Source organism: Macaca nemestrina, chromosome 1 (genome assembly GCF_043159975.1).
Source record: "Macaca nemestrina isolate mMacNem1 chromosome 1, mMacNem.hap1, whole genome shotgun sequence".
Taxonomy (NCBI): domain Eukaryota; kingdom Metazoa; phylum Chordata; class Mammalia; order Primates; family Cercopithecidae; genus Macaca; species Macaca nemestrina.
In genome coordinates, this window is record NC_092125.1 from 65083706 (window position 1) to 65098002 (window position 14297).

Genomic DNA, 14297 nt, shown 5'->3' on the forward strand with positions numbered 1-14297 from the left:
GCATCCATCCAGCCATTCGTCTGCAGCTCTATTTATTAAATCATTCAACAAGCGTTTATTGAATGTCTTTCCTGTGACAGTAAACCAGCCGGCATTCCTCCCTCAGGAACAAATCATTTAGTGAGTGATACCAATCAATGGCCAGTGAGCAGTGTAATACATCCCATGAGAGAGATCGCACGGGGTTCCCTGGAAGGAGCGAACCCGGGCACCTGATGTAGGCTGTTGCAGGGGGTGGCGTGGTTGGAGGAAGGCTTTCTGGAATAAGCGATGTCTGAGTTGTGACCTGAAGGAATGGGTATGGAGGGCAACTGAGAGTGACGATGCTCATCACAGAGGCGGGGGACATAGAAGGGGAATTGAGGGTGTGTGTGCATGTGTGCATAGGTGTGCACACACTGTATGTGTGATGGGGAGGGATAAAAGATATGGTTCATGAGTCCCTGACATCATAAAGCTTATGCTTTGAGTGAGAAAGGTCAGGTCTAATGCACTTGAGTCAGCTGCAGAAGAGGGTAAGGCCATGCCTGAGTAATTGCCAACTAAGTGGATCCCGTAAGTGTCTGCATATTTCTGGGAAGAAAGTTCATAGGGTAAAGCGTGTGCGTGTGTGGTGAGGTGGGGCTGGAAGGCTGAAGTGGAAGAGAAGAGAGTCTTCCAAACAGCCAGAACAGTCCCCTAAAAGACCAGGATATGAGAGAGAACATAGCATGTCCATGGGCGGAGAGAAGTTTGCAAACGTACTGAGATTTATCCACAGGGCATGCATTAAGAAGAGCACTAGGGAGTTTAGTCAAATGAGAGTCAGGGGAAGCTTAGGAAACAGGTGGGGATTGAGACTTTGGGATAAAGACATGCTGGGCAAAGGGAAGAATTCTGACAATGGTAAAGAGGTAAAAACAATTGTGGGAGCAGAAAAGGGGGTTGGGAAGGGTGGGGAGGGTTAGAGAGGGAGGATGTACGGGAGCATGTTGAGATCTAAAAGTGTAGCTGACATAAACGTGGTAAAGACTACAGAACAGGGTAAGGCCATGTCTGATTAATAGCCAACTAAGGCAGATGGACCAGCCAAAAACATGAACTCTGACATGGAAACCCTCACATGAAAAACCCAGCACAGCTTTAAACCCACTGGAAATCGAGTCATGAGGTAGCTTCACGACTAGACATTGCAATGGAAAGGTGACCTGTCACAAAGTGTCAATCAACAGACAAAGATACAATCAAAGGAAGGTCTGGAGGAATCACCTTTTGCATCCAGACAGCCCCCACCTATGTGGGAAGCTGAACGCCGAGGGTGGAAGCACATGGAAGTGTTTGAATGAGACTAACCCAGCCAGGAAGGAGGTGTGAATGCCACTTTCCCCAGAGCAAGATGGTACAAAATGGGCAGGGGGAGGATAGCAGAAATGGGGTCATCACTTATGTAGCAACCTCCAGCAGCCTCAGGCTACCCAGGGTTGAGCTTTCGGTAAATCCCTGGCTTGCCTGTTCAGCTCCTTGTGCAGACCCTGGATGGATGAAGTGCAAGGAAAGCTACTGGCTAGGCTGAGCTCTGGTCCACAAGGAAGCAGTAGCTGGTGATGTGAAAATGACCAGACCCCAAGAAAAAGAAACTAGTTCTCCTCAAGTTCATGGTAGCTTCTAACCTATTCCCAAGACTTAGTAAAGCAGATTTTGAAAACAGAGAAAAGACAGATATAAGCTACTGGTTTAGGCATCTAAAGTAGCACAGTGTGCATGAGACTCATCTGAGGAGAATGGCTACAATGCAGACGACCTGATCCTGTGCTTGGGAATGGTGATTACATGTATCTGTGGCATGGTCTAGAAATATGTGTTTTTCAACAAGTGTCCCAGGTGCCCTTGCATTTCTGCAATCCTGGGCTATATAACATTTACAAATGATTCTGGAGAAGAAAAGGAGGAATTGCAGAAGGCTTCGAAAGGAACCAACCTGTTCAATAGTAATATTTTTGAGAGGCTGCTAAGTGACATTAATCTCTAAATTGGTGACTTGATTTTCAGTGGTTATGATAGGGAAGAGGGAGAAATGTGGCTTAAGAATCACTCTCAATATATAAGTGGATGTAAATACATGATTGGAAAATGGGAAAACATTTTCACCATACAAAATAAGGTCAAGGTTCATAGGTCCTTGGTGGCTGGGGAGCTCTGGAGAGGGACTCTGGCACCCACTTAGGGGTGATTTTCCAGTGGAAGTGCAAATGAGGACCTAGTCAACTCAAATCAGAGCAGATCTCAGGAAGAGGAGAGTTGGCCTGTGATTTTTATGTTTATCAAAAGGGGCATGGATTTTTTTTAAAAGGATGAGAAACATCCCACTCAGCTTCTTATTTCCAAATACAGTAGCCTGGGTATGTCCAGGCCTGCAGCCTGTCACAACGAATGAAGTGTCCATCTCCTTTCAAAGGCCAGCCCCTGCACCTGTATCCTGAGTCCATCATTCACATATGTTTTAGTTCTTCTTGTCTGCAATGATCCTGTTTCTTTCTCTGGCTATTGGAGAAAAATGGCCTTCTCATCTAGCATTGCCATAGCTTACACACATGTCCTGCTATTGCCCATCTTTTCTTCTTCTTCTTTTTTTAAGACAGGGTCTTTCTCTGTCGCCCAGGCTGGAGTGCAGTGGTGCAATCTTGGCTCACTGCAGTCTCCACTTCCTGGGCTCAATTGAGGCTCCCACTTCAGCCTCCTGAGTAGATGGATGGGATTACAGCACCTGCCACCACACGTGGCTAAATTTTTGGTAGAGATGGGCTTTCACCATGTTGCCCAGGCTGGTCTTGAATCCCAGCTCAAATGATCCATCCACCTCGGCCTCCCAAAGTGTTGGGATTGCAGGCATGAGCCTCCGTGCCTGGCTTTGCCCATCTTTAAAAACTCCCCAGTTGACCTTTGCCTCCCCTTCACCTGCCAACACACCTCTTTATTCTCTTTATCACACCAGTCATCAAATTTGCTAAATCAGATTCACTTCCACACCTCCCAATTTCTCTTCAATCCACTCCTATCAGAATTTCGTGTCCAGTGTTCCGCTGAAACTGCTCTTGTCAAGTCACTGAAGTTCTCCTGTTGCCACATGTAATGGTTGCCTCTTTATCTTTGTTTCCCCTCATCCTCTCAGCAGCGGTTGACAGAATGGAGCCGGCCCATCTTGAAACACACCCTTGGTGTGGCTTCCCCAGTGTACACCCTCAGTGGTGGCTCCCTGTCAGCCTGCGTTCTTCCTCTCCTTCTCTCCCACCTCTCCATACTGGGCTAGCCCAGGGCCTGTGCCTTGCACCTGTTCTTTTCTCTGTCCTCCCTCCCTCTCTGCCCTCACTCGCTCATTGACTCCCATGGCTTTTATGGCTAATGCTATAGATTCCATCAAAACATGATCTCCAGTTTTACCTCTGAGCTCCAGACTTGCCTCTGACGTCTCCACTCGGACCCTACTTGAATGTGTACGATATATGCCAAACTTAGGACAGCCAAGAAAGAACTGATTTCTCTTCCAAAACCCTCACATACTCTTCCAATGATCCCATCATCCACCCAACTGCTGAAGCCTAGAACTCATCTTCATGTCAAAGAATAAAGAATAAATTTTAAGTGTGTGTGTGTGTGTGTGTGTGTGTGTGCGTGCGCGTGCGCTGGGTCCCAGCATCAAATGTATGTATGTATATATGTTTGTATGTATGTATGTGTGTATGTATGTAGTATTGGTCAAGGTAAAAAGGTTTGAAAGCTCACACTGCATGACACTGCCTTGCTTTATTAAAGAGCTCTAGACAGGGCTCCAGGCAAAGTGGCCTACAGTTTGTGCCTCATGTACTAGGCCCTAGGGAGGCCCACCCCAGCATTTGCAGGACCTGGGGTAGGAGTACAAATTAAGGCCCAAATACCGTATATCTGAATATTTTTAAGTTATAAATCAAGTGAATGAACTGTTAAATAAAATTCGCTTTACTTACCTAGCTTGACAAATGCACCCTCTTTGGATGTTCACTCTACTCCGTGGCCATGCAGGGAAAACAACCCCAAGCTTCCTGCCCCCAGCCTCTGCCCACCTTCCTTCTCATCCCTTCCTCCTGCCCACAGCACAGGGGTCCTGGTATATACATAGTAGATACCTCAGCTTGCAAGTACAGTCTTTGTCCACTCCCCACCTTCTTCCCAAATAGCCACCTGTGGCCACCTTTTATAGGCCAGGGGTCAATCTCAAGAGGAAGACCCAGGATAGAAGCTTGCACCATCATTGAAAAGGGGCCCACAGTCATGTGGACAGGGAATTCTAGTTCTAAAAGAGAGTTTGGGTAGGGCATGCTGGCTGGGGCCTGTAATCCCAGCACTTTGGGAGGCTGAGGCAGGCTGATCACTTGAGTCCAGGAGTTTGAGACCAGCCTGGGCAACATGGTGAGACCCTATCTCTATTAAAAATACAAAAATTAGCCAAGAGTGGTGGCATGTGCCTGTAGTCCCAGCTACTCAGAAGGCTGAGGTGGGAGGATCACTTGAGTCTGGGAAGTTGAGGTTACAGTGAGCCGTGATTGCACCACTGCATTCCAGCCTGGGTGACAGGAGTGAGATCCTGTCTCAAAAAAGTGGGGTTGGGTGTGGGCTTGGGGCATATGCATCTCCCTGGCCTGTGAACTCCTCACCCTGTGGGCATGGGCATGACTGGAGGAGGGTGGGGCCCATAGTGAGATCCCTTTTGGCCCACCTAGAATGGGGGTACTTCTCAGGACAGACTGAAGTCGTGCAATTTGAGGATCCTTCATGCCTTTAGGTCTTCCACTCCCCACCAAATTCCCTCTTCCTCCTCAGGCCTAAGTTTAGTTAACCATCCACCATACCCTCCTATGTCCTACGGCCTCTCACAGTGTTTGATGTTTCATGTAAACTCCATTCCACTGGACTTTTAGAGATTTTCAATCTTCAGCTCAACAAATACCTGCGTTTCTTTCATGCTCAAGACATCGCAAAGAAAGCAGACATCAATAGGAAGCCATTTCAACCCACAAGGAACTTGTCACTGAATAAACCAAATTAAGATGGACACACATTAAACATAATACAAGGCAGCTATTGGGCTCAGAAGAGGGGCCTCAGGAATGTCTACAAGAAGGAGGTGAAGTTTGAGATGAACTTTGAAGAACCCATAAAAAGTGAAGGTGGCCAGGTGTGGTGGCTCAAGCCTGTAATCCCAGCACACTGGGAGGTCAAGATGGGTGGATCATCTGAGGTCAGGAGTTCAAGACCAGCCTGGCCAACATGGTGAAACCCCGTCTCTACTAAAAATACAAAATTTAGCCAGGCACGATGGCGCACACCTGTAATCCAGCTACTTGGGAAGCTGAGGCAGGAGAATCGCTTGAACCCAGGAGGCGGAGGTTGCAGTGTGACAAGATCATGCCACTGCACTCCAGCTGGGGCGACAGAGAGAGACTCTGTCTCAAAAAAAAAAAAAAAAAAAAAAAGAATGGTGAAGGTGAGAGGAAGGGTGTTCCTGGTCCTGGCAGAAGGCACAGCATGGGCAAGGGCATGGTGGCAGGAGTGTATGGCTTGTGTTCAAGGAGAAGTCCTATTGGCCGGAGGTTAAGAAAGTGTTGGGGAGTGTGGTAGGCTCAGAGTATGAAAGGGGGGTACAGGGAGGAGTGTACATTGACTTCAGTAGGCAGTAGAAGTCATTAGAGGTTCTTGGGAGAGGTAATCCTGTGATTAGAAGTCAAGTTTAGGAAAATTAATCTGGTGCTGCAGGCATCCTGAGTTAGAAGAAGTGGGAAAGATAGTTAAGAGGGGGTTGTGTGTTCTTTTCCTGTTCATTTCCTCTGTTACCTTCCTAATGTCAATTGCTGCTGCTTCTTATCCCGGTAGATACGGATCTAGAAACTGCACGATTTGGCCATTGATTGGATCAAGGTCTGAATGAGGATAAATCGGAAGAGGTGGTAATTAGCCATTCTGGCATTTTGTGGCTCATGATCAGAGATACTTCAGACAGGTGAAATAGCTGGTTCGGATGGTGATCAATGAGGAGTTTGAGGTAAGGTTAGGTGGGCTACATTTCAAATCTCAGTGGAATATTGAAGTAGGGGTTGCCCAGGAGACAGCTGTAAATTGAGATATGGAATTCAGGAAATAGATTAGAGCTACTGAATGGATTACAGAGTTTTCATTTAGGGTTGAAAGCTGGAAATTCAGGACTGAAAAAGATCTATAGAAAGAGCATAGAGGTAAGAAGAAAGAAGTATGGAGACACTTGCTTCAAGATCCCATAATAATACGCAATACGTTTAGGAGAGATGACATCTTCAACTCTTTAAGAGTTAACACCTGGCTGGGCACAGTGGCTCACACCTGTAATCCCAGAGCTTTGTGAAGCTGAGCCAGGAGGATCACTTAAGGCCAGAAGTTCAAGACCATCCTGGGCAACATAGCAAGACCCCAACTCTACAAAAAAATTAAAAATTAGCTGGGCATGGTGGCATGCACTTGTAGTCCTAGCTACTAGAGAGTCTGGGGTGACAGGATCACTCGAGCCCAGGAGTATGAGACTGCAGTTAGCTGTGATCACACCACTGCACTCCAGCCTGGGTGACAGAGTTAACACCTGACTGAAACAGGAGAGTGTCTGGAGTGGAGAAAGGAGCATTAGCAGAGCCCTGGGAAGGAGTGAGGAGGGCATCCAACACCTCACGTGGCCTCCATTCTTGTCCTACCCTAGGTGTTGGTTTGCAACTGAATCCATCCAGAAACATCAGAGCTAGAGCTACCAGGCAACTCTTCTACTTGTGGCCAATTCAAACCTCATTCAGAGGTCTGAAGTGTTTCCCCATAGTACTTACCTGGCAGGAAGTAAAGTGACCAAAGCCAGAGGTCCATTGTTCCTTCTAGAGTGCAAGATCCACCCAAGAGCCCCTAGAGAGGGGGATGGAGACACGCTGCTTACTCAGGAAGCCTTCACAATCTGGAGCTAGAAAGAGATTTCTAGCCCCCACGAGGAACAAAGCTTCACGATGAGGAAATGACAACCTCCCTTGTTTGCTAACTAGTCTTAGGCTAAAAAGAGAGTGCTGACAAACCGCAGAGGAAGTCAGGAGCTGAGAAAACATGTTATGTGGAGTAAGAAAGGGTCACCCTGCTCAAAAGGCATCTAGGAAGTTCCTCCAGACTATTAGCAGCGACCAGGCCTGATATTCCTTTGTCTTGGTGCTTTTTCTTAGCAGGGCCTCCCGTGCTTTCCTTATACTCATTGGTTTCCGAGCTGGGGTCATTTGCTTTCATTTGGCCTTCAGGATAAAAGAGCCTTATCACCAATTTTCCCCACCTGAGAAAGGCTGTATGGGCAGATGCTTGGGCCTGAAGTCAGAAGATGCTGACTGTAGTCCTTACCAGTCACCAGTTAACTCATCTTTACAAACGTTTTTGAGCACCTACTATGTGGGGATACTAACTATGGACTTTGAGCAATCCATTACTTTTCTCTGAGCCTCAATTTCTTCAATCTAGGAAAGAAATGAAGCTGGGACTAGATGGTCCCTGGCACTCCCTCCTGCAGAACATAGTTCCTGGGGACTTTACCATAGCTCCGCAGCACCTCAGCCATCCCTCACCCTTCATCTCCCCCAACTGTCCCCACAAGGTGCTGCCCTGTGGCAAGGGCTCAGGCCTCTGTCCAGTGACCACCAGGGCAATACAAGAACTGGGCTATGACAGGTCATCCAGCCACTTTGCCTGAAGTCACGGCAGCCTGGTAGAGCCCTCCTTCAGGACCCCAAGGGCCCAAGGGTAAGGCCCATGACTGATGGAGAGAGATGCTGAGGCCACAGGGCATCTTGGGAAGAGTTTTGGATGCAAGTCAGAAGACCTCAGGTCTTGTCCTGCCTTGGCACTTTCTAGCTTTGGGCAAATTTCCCTGGGCCTCGGTTTTTTCCTTGATAAAGTAGGGATTGCCCCTGCCCTGCCCACCTCACATGGCTTTTCTGAGGCCCAGCAGAACCCACAGGCATGGAAGTGGTTTAAGCAGCCTTCATTGTGAGCTGCGCAGGGGTGTTACTTATAAGGGCATTCCCAGGGCTCTGTTTCTGGAAGTTTCATCCCTGGAGGTCAGTTCCCAGGGCCCAACCTCAGGTGCAAGGACCTCTTGTGCCCCTGGAGGATCCAGGTTATTCTCATACTGTTTCTGGGGAGGGTGTGACTGACAGAGCCGATTCCACAGTGGTCATGTAAGCCACTCCCTGCTCGCCCCCACACAGCAGACTTGTCACATGTTCTCCAAAACAACAACATCCGCGGTGGAAGTTGAATGTGAGGCTCAGAGCAGGTGCAGAGGAAGTGTGTGTGGGGGCGGGCAGCATGCCCTGCCCCATCCCTATCTGAGTCTCCCCTGGCCCAGAGCAGCTGTGGTTGTGATGTCCTCCAGCCCCGAAATGGGCCAAGATGGCCGAGGGCAGCCTCGGGCCTCTGCTTAGTGAGTGCCAGAGCTCCGAGCTGGGATCAGTCCCACTCTGCCCTACTTAGTGGGCTCTTCCCAATGCCCCAGAGCTGTCACACAGCTGGGCTTCACCCTGCACTGGGCTCGAGGCCTGGGGCTGTCTTGGAGAGACAGAGAAGGAGAATATGAATGAATGGACATGATGTGTGTGGGGGCAAGAGTGTGTGAGTATGAATATATGTGTGAATGTGTGAGTGTGTGGTGTGTGTTGTATGACTGATGTTTGAGCGTGTGAAGTATGGGTGGTATGTGACTGAGGTGTGGTGTGTGAGGGTGCAATGTGTGTTGTGTGGTGTGTGTGTGTGGTGTGTCTATAGTGTGTGTGTAGTGAGAGTGTGAACATGTAGTGGGTGGCTAAGAGTGTGTGAGTGTATTATGTGTAGCGTGTGTGAATGTTTGATGTGTGGCAGTAAGTGTGTGATGTGTGTAGTGTGTGAGTGTGCAAATGTATGATGTGTGGCTATGAGTGTGTATGTGCTGTGTAGTGTGTGTGAATGTAGGATGTGTGGCTGTGAGTGTGTGATGTGTGTAGTGTGTGTGTGTGAATATGTGGTGTGTGGCTCTATGTGAGTGTGTCCTGTGGAGTGTGTGAGTGTACAGTATGTGAGTCTGTGAATGTGTGGTATGTGGCTGTGAGTGTGTGATGTGTGTAGTGTGTGTGAATGTGTGGTGTGTGGCTATGAGTGTGTGAATGTGGTATGTGTAGTGTGTCTGTGTGAATGTATGATGTGTAGCGGTGAGTGTGTGATGTGTGGTGTGTGAGTGTGTGAATGTATGATGTGTGGCTTAGTGTGTATGTGTTGTGTAATGTGTGTGTGAATGTAGGATGTGTGGCTGTGAGTGTGTGATGTGTGTAGTGTGTGTGTGAACGTGTGGTGTGTGGCTGTGAGTGTGTGAGTGTGCCCTGTGCATAGTATGTGCGTGTGTGAATGTGTGGTATGTAGCTATGAGTGTGCGCTGTTTGTAGTGTGTGTGAATGTGTGATGTGTAGCTATGAGTGTGCTGTGTGGAGTGTGTGAGTGTGAATGTGTGGTGTGTGGCTATGAGTGTGTGTGTGTGGTGTGTGGCTAAGTGTATGAGTGTGAGTGTGTGGTGTGTGGCTATGAGTATGTGAGTGTTAGTGCTGTGTGCTGTGTGTGAGTGTGAATGTGGTGTGTGGCTGAGTGTGTGAGTGTGTGCCATGTGGAGTGTGTGTGTGTGTGAATGTGATACATCAGCAAAAACTTACTAATGTCCCTGTATTTAGGACAAAGATTTTTGGCTCTAGTGTGGCTATGAGTACGAGTGTGCACTGTGTGTTGTAGGTAAGTTTGAATGTGTGGTGTGTGGCTATGAGTGTGTGTGAATGTGTGGTGTGTGGCTGTGTGTGTGCTCTGTGGAGTGTGTGTGGTGTGTGACTATGAGTGTGTATGAATGTGTGGTGTGTGGCTATAAGTGTGTGTGTGTTCTGTGGAGTGAGTGTGTGGTGTGTGGTTATGAGTGTGTGTAAATGTGTGGTATGTGGCTATGAGTGTGTGTGTGTTCTGTGGAGTGTGTGAGTGTGTATGTGCTCTGTGGAGCATGTGATTGTGTGGTGTGTGGTTATGTGTATGTAAATGTGTGGTGTGTGGCTGTGTGTGTGTGCTCTGTGTTGTGTGTGTGGTATGTGGTTATGAGTGTGTGTCAGTGTGTGGTGTGTGGCTATGAGTGTGTGTGTGCACTGTCTAGTGTGTGTGTGATATGTGGTTATGTGTGTGTGTGTGGTGTCTGGTTGAATGTATGTGGTGTGTGGCTATGAGTGTGTGTGTGCTCTGTCTAGTGTGTGTGTGGTGTGTGGTTGTGTGTGTGTGTGGTGTCTGGTTGAATGTATGTGGTGTGTGGCTATGAGTGTGTGTGCTCTGTCTAGTGTGTGAGTGTGTGGTGTGTGGCTATGTGTGTGTGTGGTGTCTGGTTGAATGTATGTGGTGTGTGGCTATGAGTGTGTGTGTGCTCTGTCTAGTGTGTGAGTGTGTGGTGTGTGGCTATGTGTGTGTGTGGTGTCTGGTTGAATGTATGTGGTGTGTGGCTATGAGTGTGTGTGTGCTCTGTCTAGTGTGTGTGTGTGGTGTGTGGCTATGAGTATGTGTGTGCTGTCTAGTGTGTGAGTGTGTGGTGTGTGGTTATGTGTGTGTGTGGTGTGTGTCCATGAGTGTGTGTGTGCTCTGTGTAGTGTGTGTGTGGTGTCTGGTTGAGTGTGTGTGTGGTGAGTATGAGTGTGTGTGTCCTCTGTGGAGTGTGTGTGGTGTGTGGCTATGAGTGTGTGTGTGTGCACTGTCTAGTGTGTGAGTGTGTGGTGTGTGGCTATGAGTGTGTGTGTGTGCACTGCCTAGAGTGTCAGTGTGTGGTGTGTGGTTATGTGTGTGTGTGTGCTATGTGTCCATGAGTGTGTGTGTGCTCTGTGGAGTGTGTGTGGTGTCTGGTTGAGTGTGTGTGGTGTGTGGCTATGAGTGTGTGTGCTCTGTGGAGTGTGTGAGTGTGTGGTATGTGGCTATGAGTGCGTGTGTGCATTGTCTAGTGTGTGGTGTCTGGTTATGTGTGTGTGGTGTGTGTCCATGAGTGTGCTCTGTGGAGTGTGTGAGTGTGTGGTGTGTGGCTGTGCTGAGGCTGGGGCCTGCCAGACACGGCGGAAGGTGTGTGGGATGGGAGTGGGGAGGAGCTTTTGCATCATGTGTGGCGGAAGTGAAACCTTGAAAACATCCCGTTAGGTTGTTAAGACTAAGAGTTAGGGTCTGAGGACTGCTGGGCAGGAGCTGAATGTTTGGAGTTTGAGGGGATCAAAACCCCCAGAACCGGGCCTGTTCCATCCACCTACCGTTGTTGCCCTTGGGTCATGGGGGTTGGGGCCCAAGGGAAGACTGACTGCTGGTGAAATTGTGAAGTTTACATTTCTTACATCCTTATTTTCTCCTCTTTTTTTCTCATCTAAACTCAATTTCTCCTTTCTGACTCACAGGGCTGCCATGGTGCCCTGGCACTTCTACTCCCAGGGGAGCGTCTGCCAGGCTGGAGCACACCATGGGGCAAGGGAGTCAATGGCCCAACACCCTCTAGAGGCCAGAAGGGGTGAACCTGATGGAAAACATTCACAGCGCCCCAACAGCGGGTGGAGGGAATAAATAATGCCTCATTGGAAAGTGTAAGTCCTTGAGGTGTGTTCATTCACTCTCTATGATGACCTTTTAGCTTGGGCTCTGCCATCCTCCCTGTGTTACAGATGGGCTAAGAAGAACATTTCTCGTAAGGCCGTTGTGAGGATCACATGAGGTAAGTGTTACAAGGGACTCAACACACAGCCTGCAATGTGGTCAGAGTGCAGTGGACATTAGCCACCGCCACTGCGGGGAGGTTGTTGTCATGGGTTCTGCTTGGTTATTGCATTTCTCTGCTTTCATCTCCACATAGCTGAGTTAGAAGGGCCATTTCCAGGGCCTTCCCAAACTGAGGGTCTCCATCCTCAGGTGGTCCTCTCCCTGACCCAATGCTGTTGTCTGCAATGACAGATCACAAAAATCTCCTTGTCTGGTGGACTCACCAAGAACAAGCCCCCGCCCCAGGTAGAGGTACCTGACTCAGGCACCCTGTAGTCCCGTCCTTCCAAGCACCAAAGGATCCCAGGCTTGCCTGTCCCAGAGTGAGCCACTCCACAGCAGTAGGGCCTTGGAGGATTTACCTTTACAACAATAAGCCCATTTGTGACTTTTTTTTTTTTTTTGGACAGAGTCTCATTTTGTCCCCAGGCTGGAGTGCAGTGGCGCGATCTAGGCTCACTGCAACCTCTGCCTCCCGGGTTCAGGTGATTCTCGTGCCCCAGACTCCCAAGTAGCTCGGATTACAGGCGCCCACCACCACGCCCAGCTAATTTTTGTATTTTTAGTAGAGACGGGGTTTCACCATGTTGGCCAGGATGGTCTTGATCTCCCAACCTTGTGATCTGCCTGCCTCGGCCTCCTAAAGTGCTAGTGCTGGGATTGCAGGTGTGAGCCACCGCACCCAGCCATGTGACTTTTTGAAGATAATAAATGGTAGGATTTCGGTGACTAAGATTTCTTTCCTGACTAGGGCCATATTCCTATTGGAGTTCTGAGGTTAAAACCCCAAACATGCTGGACTTTTGGTTCAACTTCAATGTGACATAACAGCAACCACCTGGATTTTAGAATATTCATGTTCCTGTATCTAGGCCAAAGATTTTTGGCTCTAGGGAGAGTGGCTTGGCTGCCTTTTGAGAATCAGCCTTGGAAGAGAAACTCCAGAGCTGCTTGGCTCCTATACCGATGATCCTCTCTCCGTGCCTGCCTTGCTCCACAGCCTGCTGGGACCTTTGGTCTCAGTCTCACAGCCTGCCTCTCAGCATGTCCACTGTCCACTTAGACAGGTAGCCTTTTTGAGATGATCTCTTATTTTTTGTTGTGCAGACTCCTTAGGAGAGATAATTATTTTAGGAAAGCTGGGAGGGATGGGGTGGGAAACTACTTGTTTCTCTGCCTGGGGGGCCAGTTTCATAGACCATAGCACAGTCAGTTCCTCTCGCTGCTGTTTAATGTTCTTAGGAGAGATGTTCTGTCTTGAGTTTTGGGAAAGTCTAAATCAGAGATCTATTTTTTAGCTTTACAAACAAATCAGTTGCTAGAAACGAATTCCTGGCTGGGTGCACTGGCTCACGCCTGTAGTTCCCGTGCTTTGGGAGGCAGAGGCAGAAGGATTGCTTGAGGCCAGGAGTTCCAGACCAGCCTGGGCAACAAACAAGACCCTGTCTCTACAAAAACAAAACAAAACAAAAAAAACCAATTCCTAACCACTCTTGGGCCTTAATAATGCCCAGCAGTGGTTGAGCATTAATAATAGTTGGGCCTTAATAATAGTCCTATCTTTACATATTGGACTTTAAAAAATAATAAACATGAAGATAATTCAAGAACTTGGGGAAGATTTCCTTGTCATCAAATGTTTAAATAGTTCCTTGAATGCTCGGGGCCACTGACCATTGCTAATTGGTTTATCATCATCAATCTTGCAGTTTATTGTCACTCCCCTGTACTAAGATGAATCATATCTTCTCCAAACTCATGTCCACCAGAACCTATGAACCAGCTTCCTTATTTAAAAGGGTTTCTCATGCTACACGAGGAGCAGATGGACTTTGGGCTGTATTGACAATATCACTTAGGAATAATATAAGATCGCCTTTGGCTATAGTGACATTTCTTGACCTTCGCTTCGAAGGACTGGGATAGGCTACACGAGCTCAGGACTGGGATAGGCTACACGAGCTCAGGACTGGCTCGCTGGTTATTGGCATTCATACAGAAGTTGCACCTTAATCCTCTACCATAAACATGGCCCTTTGGTGAGTCAGAGAACAGCTTCCTGAAAGGGTAAGACAGTGGTAGGTTCTGACACATCTTGTCATTTTGATCCTCCTGGAACGATTTGCTGTCATTCCAGAAGCTATGGATCCCCATCACAGAAGAGAGAAATAAACATTTCTGATGCCCCCTCTTCTGGCTGGATAGAAGCCCAAGGCTCTGACCCAGGTCAGGGCCTGGGAACTGAGACTGAGTACTGCGGTTAGTGGGACTGGAGGGGAGACCAAAAGAGGACTGAAGTCTGAGTCCAGGAAAGTGTAGACTTGGGAAGCTCATAGCATCCACAGCATTATGTTTAAGGCCTGGGTGGAGGCAAAGGTTCACATCAGGCAGGATGGCAGACTGGGGAGAACTTTCTTGCAGAGAGAACTCTCCACACACAGAAGCCCTGTGGAAGAGTCTAGGGATGA

At 48.3% G+C, this 14297-nt stretch overlaps 1 protein-coding gene and 1 long non-coding RNA gene across 4 annotated transcripts in view; one reads left to right on the forward strand and one right to left on the reverse strand.

Annotated features, from left to right (window-relative positions):
- Positions 1-7037, reverse strand: part of LOC105484856 (Fc mu receptor) — a 19613-nt gene extending 12576 nt beyond the window's left edge. For 2 of the 3 annotated variants that reach the window (XM_011746911.3, XM_011746910.3), the window contains exon 1: positions 6855-7035. In XM_011746911.3, the coding sequence (XP_011745213.2) occupies positions 6855-6891 (37 nt within the window). In that variant the 5' untranslated portion in view covers positions 6892-7035. Of the gene's footprint in view, positions 1-6854 lie in introns of all 3 variants that reach the window. The other variant, XR_989248.2, reaches the window with a different exon arrangement.
- On the forward strand, positions 510-12201 carry LOC105484858 (uncharacterized). Its single transcript, XR_011613387.1, has 3 exons — positions 510-555; positions 5884-6052; positions 11475-12201. It is a non-coding gene; the product is annotated as an uncharacterized lncRNA (long non-coding RNA).
- Positions 12202-14297: the final 2096 nt, after the last annotated feature.